Source organism: Ammospiza caudacuta, chromosome 1 (assembly GCF_027887145.1).
Source record: "Ammospiza caudacuta isolate bAmmCau1 chromosome 1, bAmmCau1.pri, whole genome shotgun sequence".
Classification (NCBI taxonomy): Eukaryota; Metazoa; Chordata; class Aves; order Passeriformes; family Passerellidae; genus Ammospiza; species Ammospiza caudacuta.
In genome coordinates this window covers 6,614,139-6,632,694 of record NC_080593.1, presented here as the reverse complement: position 1 = coordinate 6,632,694, position 18,556 = coordinate 6,614,139, and the positions used below count along the sequence as shown (strand labels likewise).

The window sequence follows — 18,556 nt, the reverse complement described above, 5'->3', positions numbered from 1 at the left end:
ATGTAGAAGAAAGGATGGATTTCTTTAAGCCTAAAGAACACAGGGTATATTTTTAACTTCCCCAAAGCTGTGGGTTTCCACTGGATGAAGATTCAGAATTTTTTTTTTATTTTAGTGACATGATTTAGACCATCTGTAATTGCCTTTTGACACACTTCCTTGTCACTCAAGCACATGGGGATTGCCCAGGTTTCAGTGAACTCTGACTGTGAACGTCGTGAGGAGATAAGTTTGGAAAATACTGCTGATTTTAAAGGTTATCTGTCAGTTTGTATATATACAGCTATGAGCCAAACCAATCTGACCTCAAAGCAGAGCTGTAATATAATAACACTGCCTTTCTTACTCTGTATCTCCTTTGCAAATCTGCCTGACATTGATAGCACTACAATAATAATAGATCTGCAATATTTATGTTGCCTCTTCTAAGGAGGAGTTCTAATGTGCCTTGGAAAAGTGGGTAATTAGTGTTATCTCCTTTTTTACAGAAGGTAAATTAGAGGTACAGAGAGAGAACCCTGTCTCCCACCTCCTTGTTCTCACTGTACTTGGTTCAGTAGCACAAATCCTGACCATGTGTACTGTCAGTCTGATTTGTACTTTTTATTGCATTGCAGTGCCTAAAACAAGGATTTTGGCTACTGGTGGCGCATCCCACAATAAAAAGATCTTACAGGTAAGTAGAAAATTAAATCCTGAACTGAGCTTGCAGTTACATCTCCATTTTTTATTTTGCTGTACTTAATCCATATCACTACAGCTGCACAGGAAGGTGTGGATATGGAATTGTGAATCTGCTGCAGGTCTTTGGGGTTTTTCTTCAGGTTTAGTGTGAAAACCTTTAGCCCAGTGCTAATTTTACATTCAACTTAGAGTTTTTTTCACACTTGACTGGTTTTGTGAATATGTATCTAAAGCACTGATGATTTCCATGTCTCATCACTTAAATCAATCAGCATAGAAATCACAAAGAAACTTCTTATGTAATACCTGAGGGTTTTTTTTTGTCATTCAGGTCAAAGTTGAGCCATTGGTTTCTTTCAGCTGAAGGGGAATTATGCTGGTGGTAAACATTGTTTTTATTGTTGGGTTTTTCAAACACCCTCATACATACCTCAACCCCTTGTCTTTGTGTTACTTATTACCATCATGTAATTTGCTGGGAGGAGGCTACACTTTGTTGTTTGTCCCAACCTTCTCTTTTGCTGCTGCTGCACATCCAGCCTGGGTAAGATGCTCCATCCATCGTGTGGAGAGCAGAGACTGTGTGCTCTCTGCTCCTGCCCACTGAGCCCTGCAAAGCCTCACTCACAAATGGTGAGAGGCCTCTCAGCTGGCTGTGACAGCACAGAGAGAGGCATCTGGGCTGGGATTCATCCTGCCCAAATCCAGTGATCTCTGGTGAGATGTCTGGGTATGATCTGTCTGCCCTGCAGCAGCTGGGTGAGGTCCCATCTGTTGCAGCACAGAGAAAAGCAACAAAACCCCAATTGGGTTGGTGCTTTAACTTAACAAATGTAAAATCTCCTTCTAGGGGATCCCAGGAGCTTTCAGGGCTCCAGGGGCTGCCTTGACAAACTCCCCTTTAACCACAGGCTCCAACACTGACCTGGAGGTAGGCATAAACACCAGAAGTTCTAATCTTGGGCCCATCTTATCACTGGTGATAGCTCCGAGGAACGACACTCACTTCCAAAAATTTAAAAGGTTTATTGAAACCTTATCAAAAAATACGACAGAAGACTGAATAGAGAAAACAATACAGTGCCAGGAGTAAAGAATTTTTTTCCCACCATGATAAAATTTTTAACCCTTTAGCCCCTCCCAAAGTCTTGTCCATTGACTGTTTCTTTGCTGTCCAGTGATGGAGATCACTTTCTTCCATCTTGATTAGAGCCCAGGTGCTGCCATAGTAATGAGCCAACCCTCCCAAATGTCCCAACTACCCAGGCCATCCCATGATAACAATGCAAGGAGGGGGTAAAACATAACTATCAATTTTAATAAGAGGCAAAATAACAAACTTTTTACAGAGAAAAATTGATCTAGGTGCAAGAGGCTTTCTTGCCCTTTGTAAAACATCTCACAAAAGCAATTAGTTTCTTTGTTTACTTTTTTTAGTAAATTGCTCAGGCAGGACTTTTTGGCTCTTGTGTAATTAGCTTTTTTAAAGTTTGAGGTGAATTCCTCTGGGTCCTATGAGATGCCTTTTTCACCTAATCAAGGAGAGAAACTTCTGGGCTTATTTCCTTTTTAAAAAGACAAAGAATAGTTTTGTAACTCTGTCAGCAAGGGACACACTCCTACAATAAATCTATAAAACTTTATATATAATATTTGTCATTTAATTGTGAGAGTCAACCATTGCACTGCTCATCTATCACATAGTGAACACAGGGTGAAATGTTTTCTGGAGATTCCAATCCCTTCCTGTCAGGGCCAGCTTCAGCTGCACACCATTCTCTTTGACAATTGCACTCAATTCTCTGCTCCACAAAACCTGGGCTGGATTAAATGGGAGTTAAAGAGCAAAAAGGCAAAAAGCTGTTTTCTCCTAAGGCATCTACACATGTGTGTGTAACTGCTGCCTGTAGAGCTGATTGGGGAGCAGCAAATTTGGCATGTTTTGCCTGTAGATGTCACTTCTCTTCATCTGCTTTGGTTCCTTTGCCTAAGAATGTGACATTGGAAAATTAACTGATTGGTTAATTGCTTAAAACATTGGTCCTTACAGGAGTAATTCTGCTAAGGAAAGATTGGGTTCACAGATGAGTTTTTGTTTGAGGCTGTATTTCAGTTTGGGTGCCAGGAGGATCTCCTTGCTGTGGAATGAAGGCAGAGAAACAAATGTTCTTAAAATACATAATTTGGTAACAGACACAGCTGAAAAACCATGGGACTGGGAGAGTGGTGGCTGGGGTGCTTGCTCTTCACGTATAACAATTCAGCTGGCTTTAAAACTCATTAGAAGTGCCTTAAAATAATATGATCAATACAGTGTCATTCACTTAATTCAATCACTGGTTAATTGGATCTTTCTTTTTAATTTAATCAAAACCTCAGAAACCATATCAGTTGCATAAAGAATAACAGCTTCCACCCTTATCATGGTCAATTTTGGATAATTTGTTCCAGGGCTACAAAGCACTATCATTTAATTAATCAACGTTCAGGAACTCCTATATTTTACACCACAAAGGAGACAACTTAGGAAAATCTGTTTTAAAAAAATTTAGTAGGGCAGCTTTCTCCACAGTTCCAGGAAGCTTTTTATAGCATATGTGGTGCTTGATTAATGACCACATGGAACACAGTGAATTATCTTAAGCAGTAGAACCTCTAACAGTTTATTTTTAAATTATTTGTGAGAGATACCACAGTTCTGAACAACTCACCAAATATTTGAACTTTGAATAATTGTTATTTTATAATTTTGGTAAAAAAAAGTTATTTGTTAAATTGTTAAAATATTATTTTTAGTATTACAGAACTTCTTAACAATCAGTATAGAGTAGAGCTGCATTGTATGAGGCTCCTCAGAGATACAAAAAAAAAATGTTGTCCAAAAGTTTGTACAATTTAAACTTGAGAAATGCTTGTTAGAGATGAGGTGAAGATATAGGTGGGGAATGTGTTGAAACAAAGTGGCTTTGGCTGGTAGGATGGGCAGTGGGACTAGAGCTCTGTGACCTTACAATTTCCAGAGTAGTTTTTAATAGATAACCATGATTTATTTTTCATTTGTTCTCTAGCATTGAAGCTCATGTTCTGCTCAGTGCTTGCTTGGAAATGAAATTAGCCAATCCTGACTTTTCTGTCTTACCAGAAGACAGTTTTAAGTGTATAAGCTCAGGCTTCCACTGGGTTCTAGTTAGCAAACAGCCACTTTCATTTAAATTGTGAAAGTCAGTGATTTTCAAAGGTTTTGATCTGAAGATTCGCCACAAAATTTCAGAGAAAGAAAAATCCTTTAGAAATTCCATGTACTGCACATTTCTATAGGTAATATGGATTGAATTTCTTACTCATCTTTTATGAAGCCCTGGGGTCCATCCCCAGCAGGGTTATAAATTCCAGGATCAGGATTGCCTTGCACTAATCCAAATGGTTTGATTGTCCAAATTCTGGACATTCTGGCTTTATTTTAGACTCAATTGTATGGATTTAAGTCAGGTGAGACACTTTTCCCTTTGGCAAAAGTAATAAAATCAGCACAGGTTGCATCTGAATTGTTTCCTGCTTCTTGTATTGCTCAGCCTGAGGGGCACTTGCAATCCTAGAAGTGATGAAACCAAAATGGAAAGCATTTCTTGACAATGTTTTTGGAAAGGAATTATTAAACCTCCTATGCCCTTATCCAAATATGTCTTAATTTTCCCAAATCAGTATTGTTTTTCTAAACCTAAACTGTGGGGAAGAGCAGATGTGAGGTGTTGATGGTGTTGATTTCAAAGCAGAATGATGAGTGGTCGAATAACTTTAGTATCTGTTGGATACCATAATAATTTCTTTGCCTGTAAAATTTTATTTGTATTACCCAAGCCAAATGTCTCAATATATCTTCATAGCTAAAGTTCCCTTAAAAACAGGAAAACTGGTAAATTTAGAGACTGTGTAATCAGCTCCTGTGTCCTTCTCCCTGCTGACCCTAATAGGATGGGAATGGTGGAGATGAAGAAAGGCTTAGCAGGCCTTCATGTTGCTGGAGCTTTATTTTTATCCAAGTTTGGAATGGAGGAGCTGTGACTGGTTCTTCTTTTCTTCTGGAACAGATGACTGGTTCTTCTCTCTTTCCTTTCCACTAAAATCAGCTTCAACATGATGGAAGCAAACAGGCTCCAGTTGTGGGTTCTTGAGCAGGTCTCCTGTGCTGACATAAGCCTTTAGCATGTGCTGCCTGTGTGAATTTTGAGGAATGATGCTTGAATCAGGGCTCCTCTGGACTGTAACCAAGACATCTGGAGAGAAATGGGACTTTATTTCCTGGCTAGAGTTACGTCTGTAGCTCAGAATTACCAATACCCTGCGGTGTGACAAGTTCAGTCCTCACTGTTGCCTGCAGATCTTCTTTCCATGGGTTCCTGAGTGCTTGGCTGGGGCTTGGGACAGCTGTTTGTTTTCCTGAGCAGTGATGAAGGATTTTTCCTTTCCCTTTGTGTTTCATGGATGCTTTGATGCCCCTCAGGTCCTGTCCGACGTGTTCAACGCGCCCGTATTCACCATCGACACGGCCAACTCTGCTTGTCTGGGGAGTGCTTACAGAGCAATCCATGGTAAGGCTGCCAGGAGACTCCTGTGAGCAGTCAGGGAATTTAATTTCACTTGGATAATACTTGGGATTAATGTTACTGGGCATGAAGGGGGAGTAAAGCTGTGCGCATCCGATTGGAAGGTCACACAGGTCAAAGAGGGATTTTTTGCTTAATACACTTGGATTAGGGCAGAGAATATAATTTACATTGTAATTCCATGCCTGGTGGCTGCTTCTCAGCCAAGGGATGTGGTGTGGGAAGTGTTGGTACTGTCTAGGAAAGGTCTAGGACCTTCACATGTTGAGTTACATCCATGGAAGAATACAAACAACTGAAGGTCCTGGTGCAGCCTGCTGCCCCAGTTTGGGGACTGAGCTGTAAACTGGGTTGCTGAAATGGCCAAACCACACAAAAGGTTGATCCCAGCAAAGAAGATCATTGAGAGCAGGGACAACAAGACCTATAATACTGCTGGCCAATATTAAACCTATATTTATTTTCCAGCTTTTAAACATCAAGTTGAATGATATGCAAGGTGTCCTGGGCTCCATGCACTTACTCTTGTAAAAGTATGAATCTTGGGATACTCTTAGGTTGTCCAGTCATCTTGCTTGCTGTATTACACCTCTCACTGTAATATAACAGTCCAAGCCCCAGGATTTACATGTTAATTATCTTATATTATCTATTAATGCATGTGGGTGTGTGTTAAGGGTGGGCCATCAGCTACTTAAGACTTGAATCCCAACCATGAATTTTTATCCATGTATTTTAAAATGGTTTCTAATATCTTACAAGTAAACAATTCAAGGAGTGTGGAAGTCCTTGTTTAGGTCAACTTCAGTTAGCCTCAGATTTTTAAATTTGAATCTGTAGGATTTGGGCCTTAAGACATGGGTAACTTTTCTACAAGTTCATGTAAGACCATGGGACTGTAACAAGCATGGAAAAGATAGCACCAGCCATCAGAAGAAATCAGCCAAGTTTTAATTTTAGAAGCAAATTCTGCTGTCACATTATAGCATCTAAAGACTACACGATCTCTTGCATTTGAAAACAGCAAAGAAAATTGCACAACCAAAACCTGAATTGGTGTGTTTAATGCACACAGCATGCTCTCTTTATTTCCAGAAAAGGCACAAGGATTCTGTAAGGCCAAGCAGGCTTTTGCAGGACAATGGAAACACTTGGATTATCTTTATATTTGAAGCCACAATGGGACCATTTTTGCACCTTGTGGGTCAAGTTTCCAAATAGTTTTTCTTTATACTCAAACTTTGCCTTCTGCTTCAAAAGCCTCCCAGCACTTAATGCTGCAGGCAGATTCCTTGCCCTTGAATGCATGTGAAATGGGGAGGCACCATTAAAGTTTGTGCAGATATTTTGTGTGTGTGTGATGTGTATTCCCTCTGCCAGTTGGCATTGGAGCTGTGGAGGCTTGGCTGACAGAGCGTTTGGGCTGCTGTGCTGATGGAGGGACTCCTGGGCTCACATCCTCTGCCAGCCAGGCCCCAGGGGGTTTGCTCTGTGTGTGTTCCTAAATGGCATTTTTGATTGATGCTTTCAGCTGCCTCACTCTTGGCCAGGCAAAGGGATTGAGGAAAAGTGGGGACTTGCTAATAGAAATGAAATACTGATGGCAAGGGCTCTTTAATAATATTGCAATGTGCATCTGGGGTGTTCCACAGTTAGCCTGGGGTTCTTAGCAGGTGTGCAGGGAGCTTCTGAAATGCTTTGTGATTTGCTCACAAAGCAAAATGCTGTCGTAGCAGAACTCCCCTACTATTCTGCTTCCTTACATATAAATATAATTAATAATTTGTAGCATATTTTCTTGAAAGTGTTTTCATTTCTCTTCATTTTTATGTTTAGTCACATTTTGTCCTTGAATCCTTTGCTTCCACCTATTTTCACTGCTGTTTACTGTACTGTTGTAACCATAAATAATTACTGATATTGTTGAGTAGCATTTCTGCTGCTTACCTGTTCCCCAGGGTACGAATTGAGTGATTGGCAAAAACTCAATCACAGAGTCCCCACTTCCCAGGCTAGCTCATAGGAATGTAAGATCTTCTGCCATTTATCCTTCAATCCTGAATGCTGACCTGACCAGGGAAGATCAATATAATGTATTAATTTGCCAGAGAGTCAAGGCACATCCCTCATGGTGTTTTTTTGCATTGATCAGGATTGTGATTCTCGTTGCAGGACTTGTAGCTGAGAGGAATGTGCCCTTGGCTGATGTTGTGAAATTAGCACCAGAGCCCAGGCTGGCTGTTACACCCACCCCAGGGGCTGAGGAGGTGAGCAAGTTTGGGAATGCCATTTTTCTTTTTATTTCCTGTCTGCTTCAAAATGTAGTGGTTTGCTAATTCTTCTGGGAAAATAAGTTAATTTAGGAAACTCTTGGTTACACAGATCTTATTCCTTATTGTAAAGACAGATTTGATTTTGAGAGGTATTTGGTGTTGTAATGATGCAATAATCTGATCCCACCATTCAGGTCTGTGAGAATGAATTTTCCTAACAAGGTGTGATCAGAGAGCAGAATATCTTCCTTAAGAGACAGAAAAAGTTATAAAATTGATTGAATTTGGACACAGGTCAGCCAAGTTGTAACAGATAATCTTGAAAAAATAATCTAGACTTGTTTGCAGCAAGCAGCATGGATAAAAGGGAGGTGATTGTGCTTTCTGGCTTCTTGGAAAACATCTCCAAAACCCCTTCCTGTCTGTAAACAGTGCTCAGCAATTGTAGGTAATCACTGGTATCTCCTCTGAAACTATGGCAGCTGGGAGGACTCAGTAGGCACAGCTCTTTGGTCCTGTGCCCATCCTGTGATTTCTGGCACGTCTGAAGGCGAGTTTGTGCTTTATGGCCCACGTAGTCATTCCTGGTAACTATGTGATTCCAGCCCTTGTAAAACCAAGGAAGGAATCATTGTCTCAGGCTCTCCAGTGCAGCCCTGCACGTCTCACCCCCAGCCCAAGGCTTTAGTTTACAACAGCTTTTCAAATATAATGCACAGTAATAAATAAACAATACAATATAGCAAGATTCCTGGAGAACACATGTTTAAGTAACAAAGGTGAACCTCACCAAGGTCTTCAGGTGTGCAAAAGCTTCTTTTACATCAGTGCAGCCTTACACACTCCACCATTTAGGAGATTTGGAAGTGGCCTAACTACAGGCAACAAGGTTTTAAAGCTTTTATTTAAACTGGGAAATTAATGATCTGCCAAAACTACTAACTCCCAGCTACACATGTAGAGGAGCACCAGATATCATCATGAGTAATAATAGAAATGATCATGCTGCATTGTGCCTGCCAGCATATTATTTAATTATTAACTGAGATGGAGGAGCTCGGTAATCGAATAGAAGTCCCCTTCAGAAATATTAAGACATTGAATAATTTAAACTTGATTGATCTGATCTCATTTACTCAACCTTCCCCCCTCATTTTAAAAGATAAAATAATTAACAGCAGTGGCCTGTGCCACGTGTGCTGCAGCTGAAGCTCCCTGCAGGGAGCACAGCACAGGAGCAGCTCCCTGGTGCCTGACCCAACCTCACGTTGCTGCCCTGTTCCTCCCCAAAATGCTGCGTGCTGAAAAGCTGGGGAGGGCTCAGAGACCTGCTCCTGACCCCCTGGTGCTGCTTCAGCTATAAAACTCAAGGGCAGAGGATACAGCTGTCACTCACAGGGGCCCTGCAAGCACCTTGTACCCCTGCAGGGGCCGAGCAAACCTGGCAGGAGAGGTCACTGGGGAATTTAACTCCCTCTTTCTGCTTTGCTCTCTGCATAAAATGGCCTGGAAGCTAAAAGAGTTAATTATCTCCTTCTCAATACTTCCCTTTTCCACATGGTTAGACCTGGCTCTCCTTGCACATCTCTTTTATTGGTTTTAAATGATGTACAGTAGTGAATTGTTGCCCCAGTAGATAGGAATGAATGACAGGGAGGCAGTGGCCAAACAGCATGGGAAGGAATAACCATTCCTGCTCTTTAGCTTAGCTTTCCAGCTTCATTCCATTAAAATCAGCTTCTTGCAATTACATATTCCACACCATTTCTTTTTTTCTTCCTGCCTTATAATTTTGCAGTTGATGGTGGATTCCCTGGCTAGTTTCATGGCTGTGAAACTGCAGAGAGCCAGAGGGCCTGTCAGTAATACAGTGTGCTAGCATGAACAGTGCAGCAAAAATTCATAATGCAATGAGTCAGTTTGATTCTGTTTCATACAGAGCTGCATCTCCCTGTCCATCCAATTTCGTTCTGTTGGGGTTAGAGCCTTTCACTTAAATGATAGTTCTTTTTATAAACTTCAAAGTCATCCTGAGGTTAAGTCCTGTCTTGCTGAGGAGCTCTTCTGAAAGAGCCTGGCTCACCAATGTGAAATTCCCCCAACCACTTCTTTACATTTTTTGGACAGCTACAGCTAGATCTTGGCAGGGTGGAGAAAAAACAGGTCATAACACAGCAATCCGCTCTGGTTTCATCCTTTCTTCCTGGTATAGGTTGGAGACAGCGTGTTAGATCATTGGAGAGAGGAAAGCCTCCTGTAGACAGAGGTCAGATGGGACAGTTTGATGTAGCTTCTCCTGCCTTGCCAAGGCCTATGCCCACAGCAGGGGTTTCCAGGAACCAAAAATGCAAAAAGCTTCTCTCTGATTTCTGAGGGATCATTTGTGATAATGAATGTGATTTTAAAAAGCAAGGGCAGGGCACACAAAGCAGCTCTTCTGGTTCAATTAAACTGATGGGCAGGTAAAACAGAACAAAGTCACAAGATGGGGAACACAGGGCTTGTGGTGGGCCATGAATCAGTAGTTAGTGGAAACTGAAGTCTCAAAAGTTCCAACTTGCCTGGCAACAATGTGACTTTGTCCTGCAGCAGACCATGGTGCCTTGAAGAGACCATTTCAAAGAGGATGAATCCCTCTCTGTGGGTATGACCCCAAGTCTCTTAGCTGAACCTGATTTCCCAGTATTTTTGTAGGATGGGGGTATTAATCTGAACTTGTTTCTAATTCTGTCAATACCCAAATGGGTCATGAGATGTTCTTGTGGGAACCACTGTGGTGATAGTCCTTGGTCACTCACTCAACCACACCAGCTCAAGTCAGTAATTTTTGTGTTAATATTATTAATCCTTCTTCCTTTTTTTTCAGCATAGCAAAAATTAAAGAGTAATTTCACCTCTTTGGGGCCTCCTCTCTTCCCTGAGGAAAAAGATTAATCAGAAGCACGAAGCATGACAAAAATAACCAGGAGATTCTAGAGCAATAAATAGATGTTAACAGACAGAAATAATCTGTTATTTTAGCATTAGAATTCAGATCTATTTTAGTAATCTATTAAAACAGGGATGGTTGGCTAGTTGGTTAATTAAGCAAAAATAAAACATGAGAGGGAACATGATTGTCTGGGAGTTGGTCACTTGTGTTTATACAAGCTGTGTGACAGAGTGCCAGATTGGTTGTGATATTGTCCTGTGGGGTTTTGCAGGGAGAAGGCATGGAGCAGCTCACTACCTCTGGATGTGTGGTTTTTGATTGCATTATTGACTCTGCTGAGATGTATTAATCTTGCAAAAATTCAGGAAGGGAAAATGTAAACTTAACAGGTTTTCTTGACTTTGGTGAATTGCCTTGTGAGTGGGTGGATTTATAGAAATGACCCTATTACCCAGGAAGGTTATAATGACCTATTTATTGATTTAAAATAATTGTATTTTGTTGAGTTAGGTTTTGGAGGGGGGAGGTTGTTTTCTAGAATTGGTTTAGGTTGGTTATTTAGTGCAAAGTAGGTAATAATAATACAACCACAAAAATATAATATGTATTGATAGAAGTTTGATTAAGGTGATTTGTGTAGCCAATAATTTTCTAAACTGATTAAGATGGGCTTGCAGAATGGATATCTGAAGTAAAGAATGTAATTGTTTCAGGTGTGGTTCCTTGGAGAAGTCTTCAGAGTATTTCAGAACACTGTTTTATTGTTTCTGCTTTATGAGTATTCTTTCTCTGTTAAGAATAGTGAACAACTGCTTTGATTTGAAAAATAAAAGAACCCTTGATTTCTTAAGCAAATCTCTATGACTAATTTGACTTTGATTTAAAAAAAAAAAAAGGAACATATCAAAAGTAGCAAGTGTTTGTGAGAGACTGATTAATTTTAATCTATTCAGGGTAGATTAAATGTACTTGGGTAGATTAAAATTAGATAATCATCAGCATCATCTTTGTGATTTGTAAATTTTGAATTGCTCCAGTGATTGGCTAACAGAGCATTGCAGAAGACAGGAGGATCCATGTGGATTGTATCTTGTAGTAATAATTTGTAGCTGCTTTTGCTCTTAGAAGGTGGCAGGGACAATCTAAACAGTAAAAGCCCAGTTGAGTACATAGGCTGGTAATGTGGTGAGAAGCAGTAACAGGATGAAACATTTGATTTGTTCTAGAGAACAAGGTAGCATTGTACCAATGCATTTTTCAGAGAGGGCAAGTTAAATTATTCCCTGTTATAAAGTATTATTTATCATTGGCATTTTCTTTAGTTGTGGGACTGTCAGAATGTGACCAAATTGTCCCAGGAGAGAAGTTTAGGGTTTGTAAATGAAACAGTCAGAGTACTGTAACATTGTGGAGTAGGCTATAAAGATAAGCTGGAGAAAGGGCCATAATTAAGCAAGGACAATTAAATTATGGACAATAATAAGGTTTGTGTTGTGATACATGTAATTACTTTTATTAAATATCACGGTTTGATAGATTAGGTTTGAGGCTATGGCAGAGAGGGAATTTATGTCCTTGGGTTTTTATGCATTATTGAGAGTCCTTTATTCCCTTTGGACCTCAATTATAAGAACACATCTCTATAATTGCCTCAGAAAAGAGACTCCCAGAACTGCACAGGAGGAGTTGCCCAAGGTGCTGTGGAGGCACTTCAGTCATGGCAGGTGTGGAGAACCCCCTTCCACAGACACACCTGGGTGCACACATGCTCTGGGCTGCTGCTGTTTGGATTTTCTCTGTGTTTCATGGGAGCTGCACTGCCCCAGACCTCAGCTGGCATGAAGAATACTGCTAGTGAAAAGCCTGTGGTACTGCTGCACTCATCAGCTATGACATACTGGTGGTATTACAGCCCAATTCCCTGAGGAGGAGGAATTTAAGGCTTTGCTTATCCCTCTGAACTGCACAGCTCTTTACCCCAAAGAGCAGGAGTGGAGTACAGGAAATACTCTTGACTGTTTGTTTGCAGTTTTTTTTCATATGGTCCATAATGCAGGATTCATTTACACTAATGGCTGAGAAGGTTATTGCAAATGCCTGAATTTTCTCAATTAGCAAACTAAGTGCTTAAGTCCAATAAACAGGAAAAGAAACTGTGTCTGTAAATGTGGTTGTTCATTTATTTTGACACATTTTAATTTAGAGTGATGTATTAACAATAATACTTCCCAGCCTTCTGGTAAATGTGTATATTTTGTAAAAATACTGATGGGCAAATAATATGGAGCCTGCTTTCTCAGTGCCTGAGCTCACTTACCAATGCAGCTTTGCTGTGCTGAATCTTTGCTGAGAAGCACTTAGCACTTATCAAATTTACAGAATAGTGAAGTAAGAAATAGCCAGTCTTCATTACAGATGCTTCAGTGAATAGAGGAGCTGGTTTTATTTGAAATACTGATACTCCCAGTATAGCCATAGTTGCCTGCTCAATGTTTTGTTTACTCTGATGTGCATATTTACCAGAAATGGGAGCAATATTTTCATGTTCTTTGGGAACATGAAAAGAATATATATGTGTACTTATGTGAGCCTTCCAGGCCCTCATGTAGTTAGTTAAAAATACCACGCTGAGTAATGTGACATTTCATAATAGTGGCGCATTTAATTTTCTAACCCCATAAATCTGCATAAAGCTCCAGGATGTCAGTATCACTGTCCTGTGGAGAAGAGGAGCTGGGGCACACACATGTTAAATGCCTGGCCTGGGGTCACTGAATGAGTCTGTTTCAGAGGCAGGAGTGAGCAGGATTCTCTGCTTTAATCAGTGGAAGGCACCGTAAGACTCAGTCACTGTGAGATGACTTTAAAAACCATTTTCTGATGTCTTAGCTAACAACCAGTGTCTCTTTCCACTTGCTGTGGATGCTCCTTCTCTTCTACCCCTTCTTGTACTTAATCTGTTGTAGAAATGTAGAAAGGAAACTTTATTTTCTATAACATCTGGTTTGTAAAAAGGAAGGAGTTGGTCAAAACTAGATCCATCTGCAGAATGTGTCCATTAAGTCACTTCCACCTGCTTGTGGAAGGTGGGAATGGGAATGAAGAGATAAATCCAGTTTTCCCTGGTCTATCTTAAACTATCATTCAGCAGAAGGGAAAGATAAAAACTGGGTATTTTGTCATCAGTTGAAAAACAAAAACCCACTGTTTTTTATTTCCTAGATGAGAAAACTTTGTGATTTTTTTAATTATTATTCTGGGAAAGTGTGGCTGTTACAGACACTGAGGCCACTGCAGGACTGTACAGAGACCTGCCGGAAGAAGCTGCTCTCCTACTACATCCCCATAGTTTACACCTGAAACATTTTCCTCCTGAATTTTTCACACTTGTGCACACACTGTTGTTGGCTGAAAAGGATAAACCACATTGAAATGCTAGATCTCTCTTACTGATGAGAGCAGTAATTCAGTTTGCTGGCTGTGATTCATTATGGCTCCATAACCTCTCTGAACCTGGAGCCAGGAGTGAGGCTGCCCTGATTATGAGTCAGTGTAGAGGGCTTGTGGAGCAGACTGGCAGCCTCTAGGATTCACTGTGGCAGGGATCTGACCTCATGGCATCCTCCTAGGCACTGCTCAAGCCTGCACCAGACCCTGCTCATGGCATTCCCTTCTTTGTGCTGGAGCCAGCAAATGTGCACAGCTGTCCTGGTGTGGCTTGTCACAGTGCTGGTTTTATTGGAGAGACAGATAAGGGAGGAGATAAAGAGAAGGGTGCATCTCCAAGATCTAGATGAAGTACAGTTTTTGATTGGTGGCAGAGCAGAGATTTTGATTTTGTTTTTTTGATTTTGAGATGGATCTCACCCATATCTGAAAGTGCAGGATGTGCCTGAGACTGGGGTTTTGAACATATTTGAGTCTTGATTCTTCTTTTTATGGTTGTAACAATACTGTACCTAAAAACTGCTGGAAAATTCTAGCTAGGAAACTACAAGCAAGCTACTCAGATACTTGGTGTAGCTGTGGATAGAAGCTGGGTCTGCATTTGTCCCTCTGAGCTTGGGGAGCAAGGAACGTGGCCATGGAGCAGCCTGTGGATGGGAGAGGATGTGGCTGTGAAAGATGTGTGTGGGAATCCACAAAATCAGAGGGTTTTGGGAAAGCTGCAAAAGGCAGGCCTCAGAGGCAGCAGAACTGTGATTAGACCTAAGCAGCAGCCATGAGATTGGTCAGCAGAAAAAATTTTTAAAAAGTAGAAAAGCAAGGACAAACAGAACAATGGTCTGTGTATTAATGCTTGTCTAGAATAACTCTCTGAGCTACAGAAAAGTTTATCTAGCAAGATATTAGGAAGTTTGAAGCTTAATAATGGAGCTCTCTGCATTGTGTTTTAAGGCTTACAAGCAGGTATTGTATTTGAAATAAGTAAGCATTGTTTTAACCAAAGGTACCTGTGCTTATAGTGATTGTATAGAACTACTGTCAATGTGCTTTTGCTTTGTGTGATTGGTCAAAAAACTTAAAGTGAGTTGTAACATTAAGTTCTTGGTCTGCTGCCTGGGATGTGAGCTGGTGGCATCTTCCCATTGTCATAACCATGTAATGAAGCTGATGCTGAAAAATAAAACAGCTCAAGGCACGTTTGACAGCAGTCCTGTCCCATTCGTGATTTGTACACAGCCCCCAGCCAGCAATAATGTGGAGTAGAGAAGCAGCTCAAACAGGTACAGGAGTCTGAGAGGGAGTGTGAGGTGCATTTTGGAAGGGCCTGGTCAGCACACTGGCCAAGGAGCACCCAGCTGGCTGTTCTGGAGGGAGCAGTGGGGTGATTAGTGAGGCAGAGGAGCAGGGGACAGAGGCAGTGATCCATCCTGGGCAGTGCAGGGAGGCAAGGACAGGAGTTCTGCCTGGGTGATTAGCACAGCTATTACTGAGGGGGCACAGCACTCTGGGAGAGATGACTTTAGCTGAGCTGCTTCTGCTGGAAGTAATGGCTTCTGCTTATAGCAAGAACCCAGTCACAATAAGAACAACCTGTGCATGTCATAAAATTAAGCTGTAAAGGCGATGGTAAAAAGGACTGTGACATTTAAAGAGGGAAAACTCTGCAGCACTTTCATGAGCAAATTGGGCAAAAACCAGCCCAAACCTTCAGGTACCTGTGAAGATGCTGCATTTTTCATGTCTGAAATGCTTTTTAACTGCAGTGTAATTTAAAAATCTAATTTTTCAATGAGACATGTTTATTTCTTTTTCCTTTTTAGCTCTATCATCCACTTCTGAAAAGATATGCTGAGCTTGAACAGAAGGTTATCTACAACCCAGCCTCTTCTTGTCTTGTGAAATAGAAGCAAATAAAATTTATATGTTGTCTGAGCAGACTCCCAAGGAGAAGATCATAAGAGATTTGCTCAGAATTTACTGGAGCTGTTTAAATCATTTCGTTCCTCTATGTAGACAAATAATTTTTAAATGTCTGTGTTTGAGTGTGTTGGTGGGGAAAAAATTACATTGTGATTGAAAACCTGATTAAAAAAGCGTCATATTGCTCTGTGTGTTTGTGGCCTCAATTTTTCTTAGGTACTTTTCAGACTGTGCTTGCTGTTTTGGAGAGCTGGGTGACAAAGTCAAGTTCCTTGTGTATGTGAGTCACTCTACCCATCTCTGTCAGCTTTGATTCCATGTGTTTGGCATGCCAGCCTCTGCATACCTGTCTAGCAAAGTGTCTCAATTCCTCAATTTCTCTTCCTTAAATGTTTTCAGACTATCTTTCTTTTAATCTGTGGCTTGGAGATGTTTATATCTTTGCCCACACAGAAAGCATAAGCACACTGACTTAATCCCATCTTTCTTTAATATGTGGAGGAGGCTGATTAAAGTCTTTAAAGATTCCCTGGGATCCTCTGGGAAGGGAAATTCTTGTCACATGATACTATGGAAAGCCTGTTGTGTGATAAAGCATGATATGGCAGGGGTTTATAGATTGTGGAAAGCACAGAGATCTTCTGTGATACAGACACCACTGTGCAATGTTTCACTTGACATCAATTTTGTAACAAAAGAAAATAAAAGACCAAACATGGGAAGTTTCAAACACCTCCTTTCTGCTTCAGAAAGCAGAGTCAGTCCATCTGCACACCAGCTTGGGGTTACTCTTTCTTCCTCCTCCTCCTCCTCCTTGTCATGGCTGTGAAGTTCTGTGTCATGCTCTGCCCTTGACAGGGCAGGAAGATGACTTTTTTTTTCACTCCCAATATCCCCTTTCTTTCTTGGAGATCTTAAATAGAACAGCTTGACTGTCTTGCTCTGTTGCTACTGCTTCCCTTCAAATGTTTTAGTCCAGTTTAAGTCGCATCTAGCTGAGAAAATCTTAGAAAATGTGAGCCAGGAGATCTTTCTGCAAAGATGTGTGGAAGTTGCAGAATTTGAATGAACACCCCTGTGCAAGTGGGAACACTTTACTGCATCCTGTGGAGCTGGTATCTTTCCCTTAGGATAAAATTTCTCATGGGAATAAAGAAGATTGTTTAATGAAAGTGACTGAAGCCTCTCTTCCCCTCCTCTAGAAGCTGTAATGTGTCTTGGGAATAAGCCAGGGAATTGTAGAGAGTAGAGAATCTCTTTATTGACTGAGAGCTGGATTGTGCCCTGCTGGAGCTGGATGACTCAAATTCATATTCTTCACATTCTGGGGGCATAGGAGCGCTCTCCCTGTCCCTGCCACATCCTGTTGAGAGTGGGAACCCTTTGCTATGACTCACCTCTGGAGTGGCCAGGGAATACTCATATTCCTCCTTTGGTCTCTCTTTTATATTCAAGTGCTCCACTTTTTAGTACAAACAGTACCTTCTCTTCTTCATGACTGAATAATTACAACTTCTCCTGATATTAGCATGATTACTCAGGAAGGTCAAGAATTACATTTCCGAGTTGCTAAAGCAGAATTCTTTTAAGCAATTGCTTTAAAAGGTGGCATTAGAAATACACATCTATCTCTTTTATGTGCTTATTATTCTGGGTCCAAAGGTACAGTGCTAAAACATATAATACTTCTTGCAAGCCTCCACTGTCAGCAGTTGCTTTGTCATTGAGCAAGGCTGTAGAGAAATGCAGAAGGATTAATTAATGGAAGTTAAACAATGCCTGCTAGTTTAGGCACCATTGCCATCATCATTAGCCTGAGGTTCTGCCAGGTTACCGGTTGGTTAGCCAGTTAGCCACACAGGGAAGGGGTTTGGAGAGGTCACAATCACAGAATGAGTCAGGTTGGAAGGGGCCACAGTGGTCATCTGGTCCCACCTCCCTGCTCCAAGAGGGTTAACCCAGAGCACAGGATTGTGTCCAGATGGCTCTGGAATATCCCCAGTGAGGGAGACTCTGCACCCTCTCTGAGTGATCTCATCCAGTGCTTGGTCAATGCCCAGTAAAGAGGCTCTTCCTCATGTCCAGGTGGAACTTTCTGGGCATCAGTTTCTGCCCATTCCTCTTGTCCCATTGCTGGGTGCCACTGAGGAGAGCCTGGCCTATGTCAAGGCTGAACAGCCCCAGCTCCTCACCCTTTCCTTGTAAGAGAGATTCTCCAGACTTTTGGTGACCAAAGGAAGGTCTTCCCCCTGACATTCATTTACCCTGGTCTCCTGGGTCAGAGATTCCTGAGGTCTGGGCTTGTTGGTGAACACTGACGAAAGGGAGGCATTCAGTAACTCTGCCTTCTCTACATCTTTCAGCTTTGTGCAGTTTTGGTGACAATTTCTTGAGTAGCTCATTGGTTTTGTCAGGGTGATATGATTATTGTCTCTTGTAGCTTCCTGGCTTTATTTGCTTGTGAAATGGGAGGCTCAAGATCAGTTTCTTACTCGGCTGGGGAAGATTAAAGCTCCCATTTCCCAGCTCATAGCACATTGTAGAACATTTCTAGTTAATATCTTGGCTCCTAGCAAAGTCTTTTATGGTGCTAGTAGGATATTGTCTGGATGATTTAACTACTTTCTGGGCCTGAGCTCTTCTCTGGATAGGGAGAAGAGACTTCCTTGCCTGTTGGGCTGGGCTGGAGCTCTCTG

At 41.3% G+C, this 18,556-nt stretch overlaps 1 protein-coding gene across 2 annotated transcripts in view; it reads left to right on the top strand.

Moving 5' to 3' along the window:
- Nucleotides 1–16,030, top strand: part of XYLB (xylulokinase) — an 85,506-nt gene extending 69,476 nt beyond the window's left edge. Inside the window, exons 16-19 of one of the 2 annotated variants that reach the window (XM_058806782.1) lie at nt 618–676; nt 5,186–5,273; nt 7,461–7,555; nt 15,761–16,030. In XM_058806782.1, the coding sequence (XP_058662765.1) occupies nt 618–676; nt 5,186–5,273; nt 7,461–7,555; nt 15,761–15,844 (326 nt within the window). In that variant the 3' untranslated portion in view covers nt 15,845–16,030. Of the gene's footprint in view, nt 1–617; nt 677–5,185; nt 5,274–7,460; nt 7,556–10,427; nt 10,628–15,760 lie in introns of those variants that run through there. The other variant, XM_058806791.1, reaches the window with a different exon arrangement.
- The last annotated feature ends 2,526 nt before the right edge of the window (nt 16,031–18,556 follow it).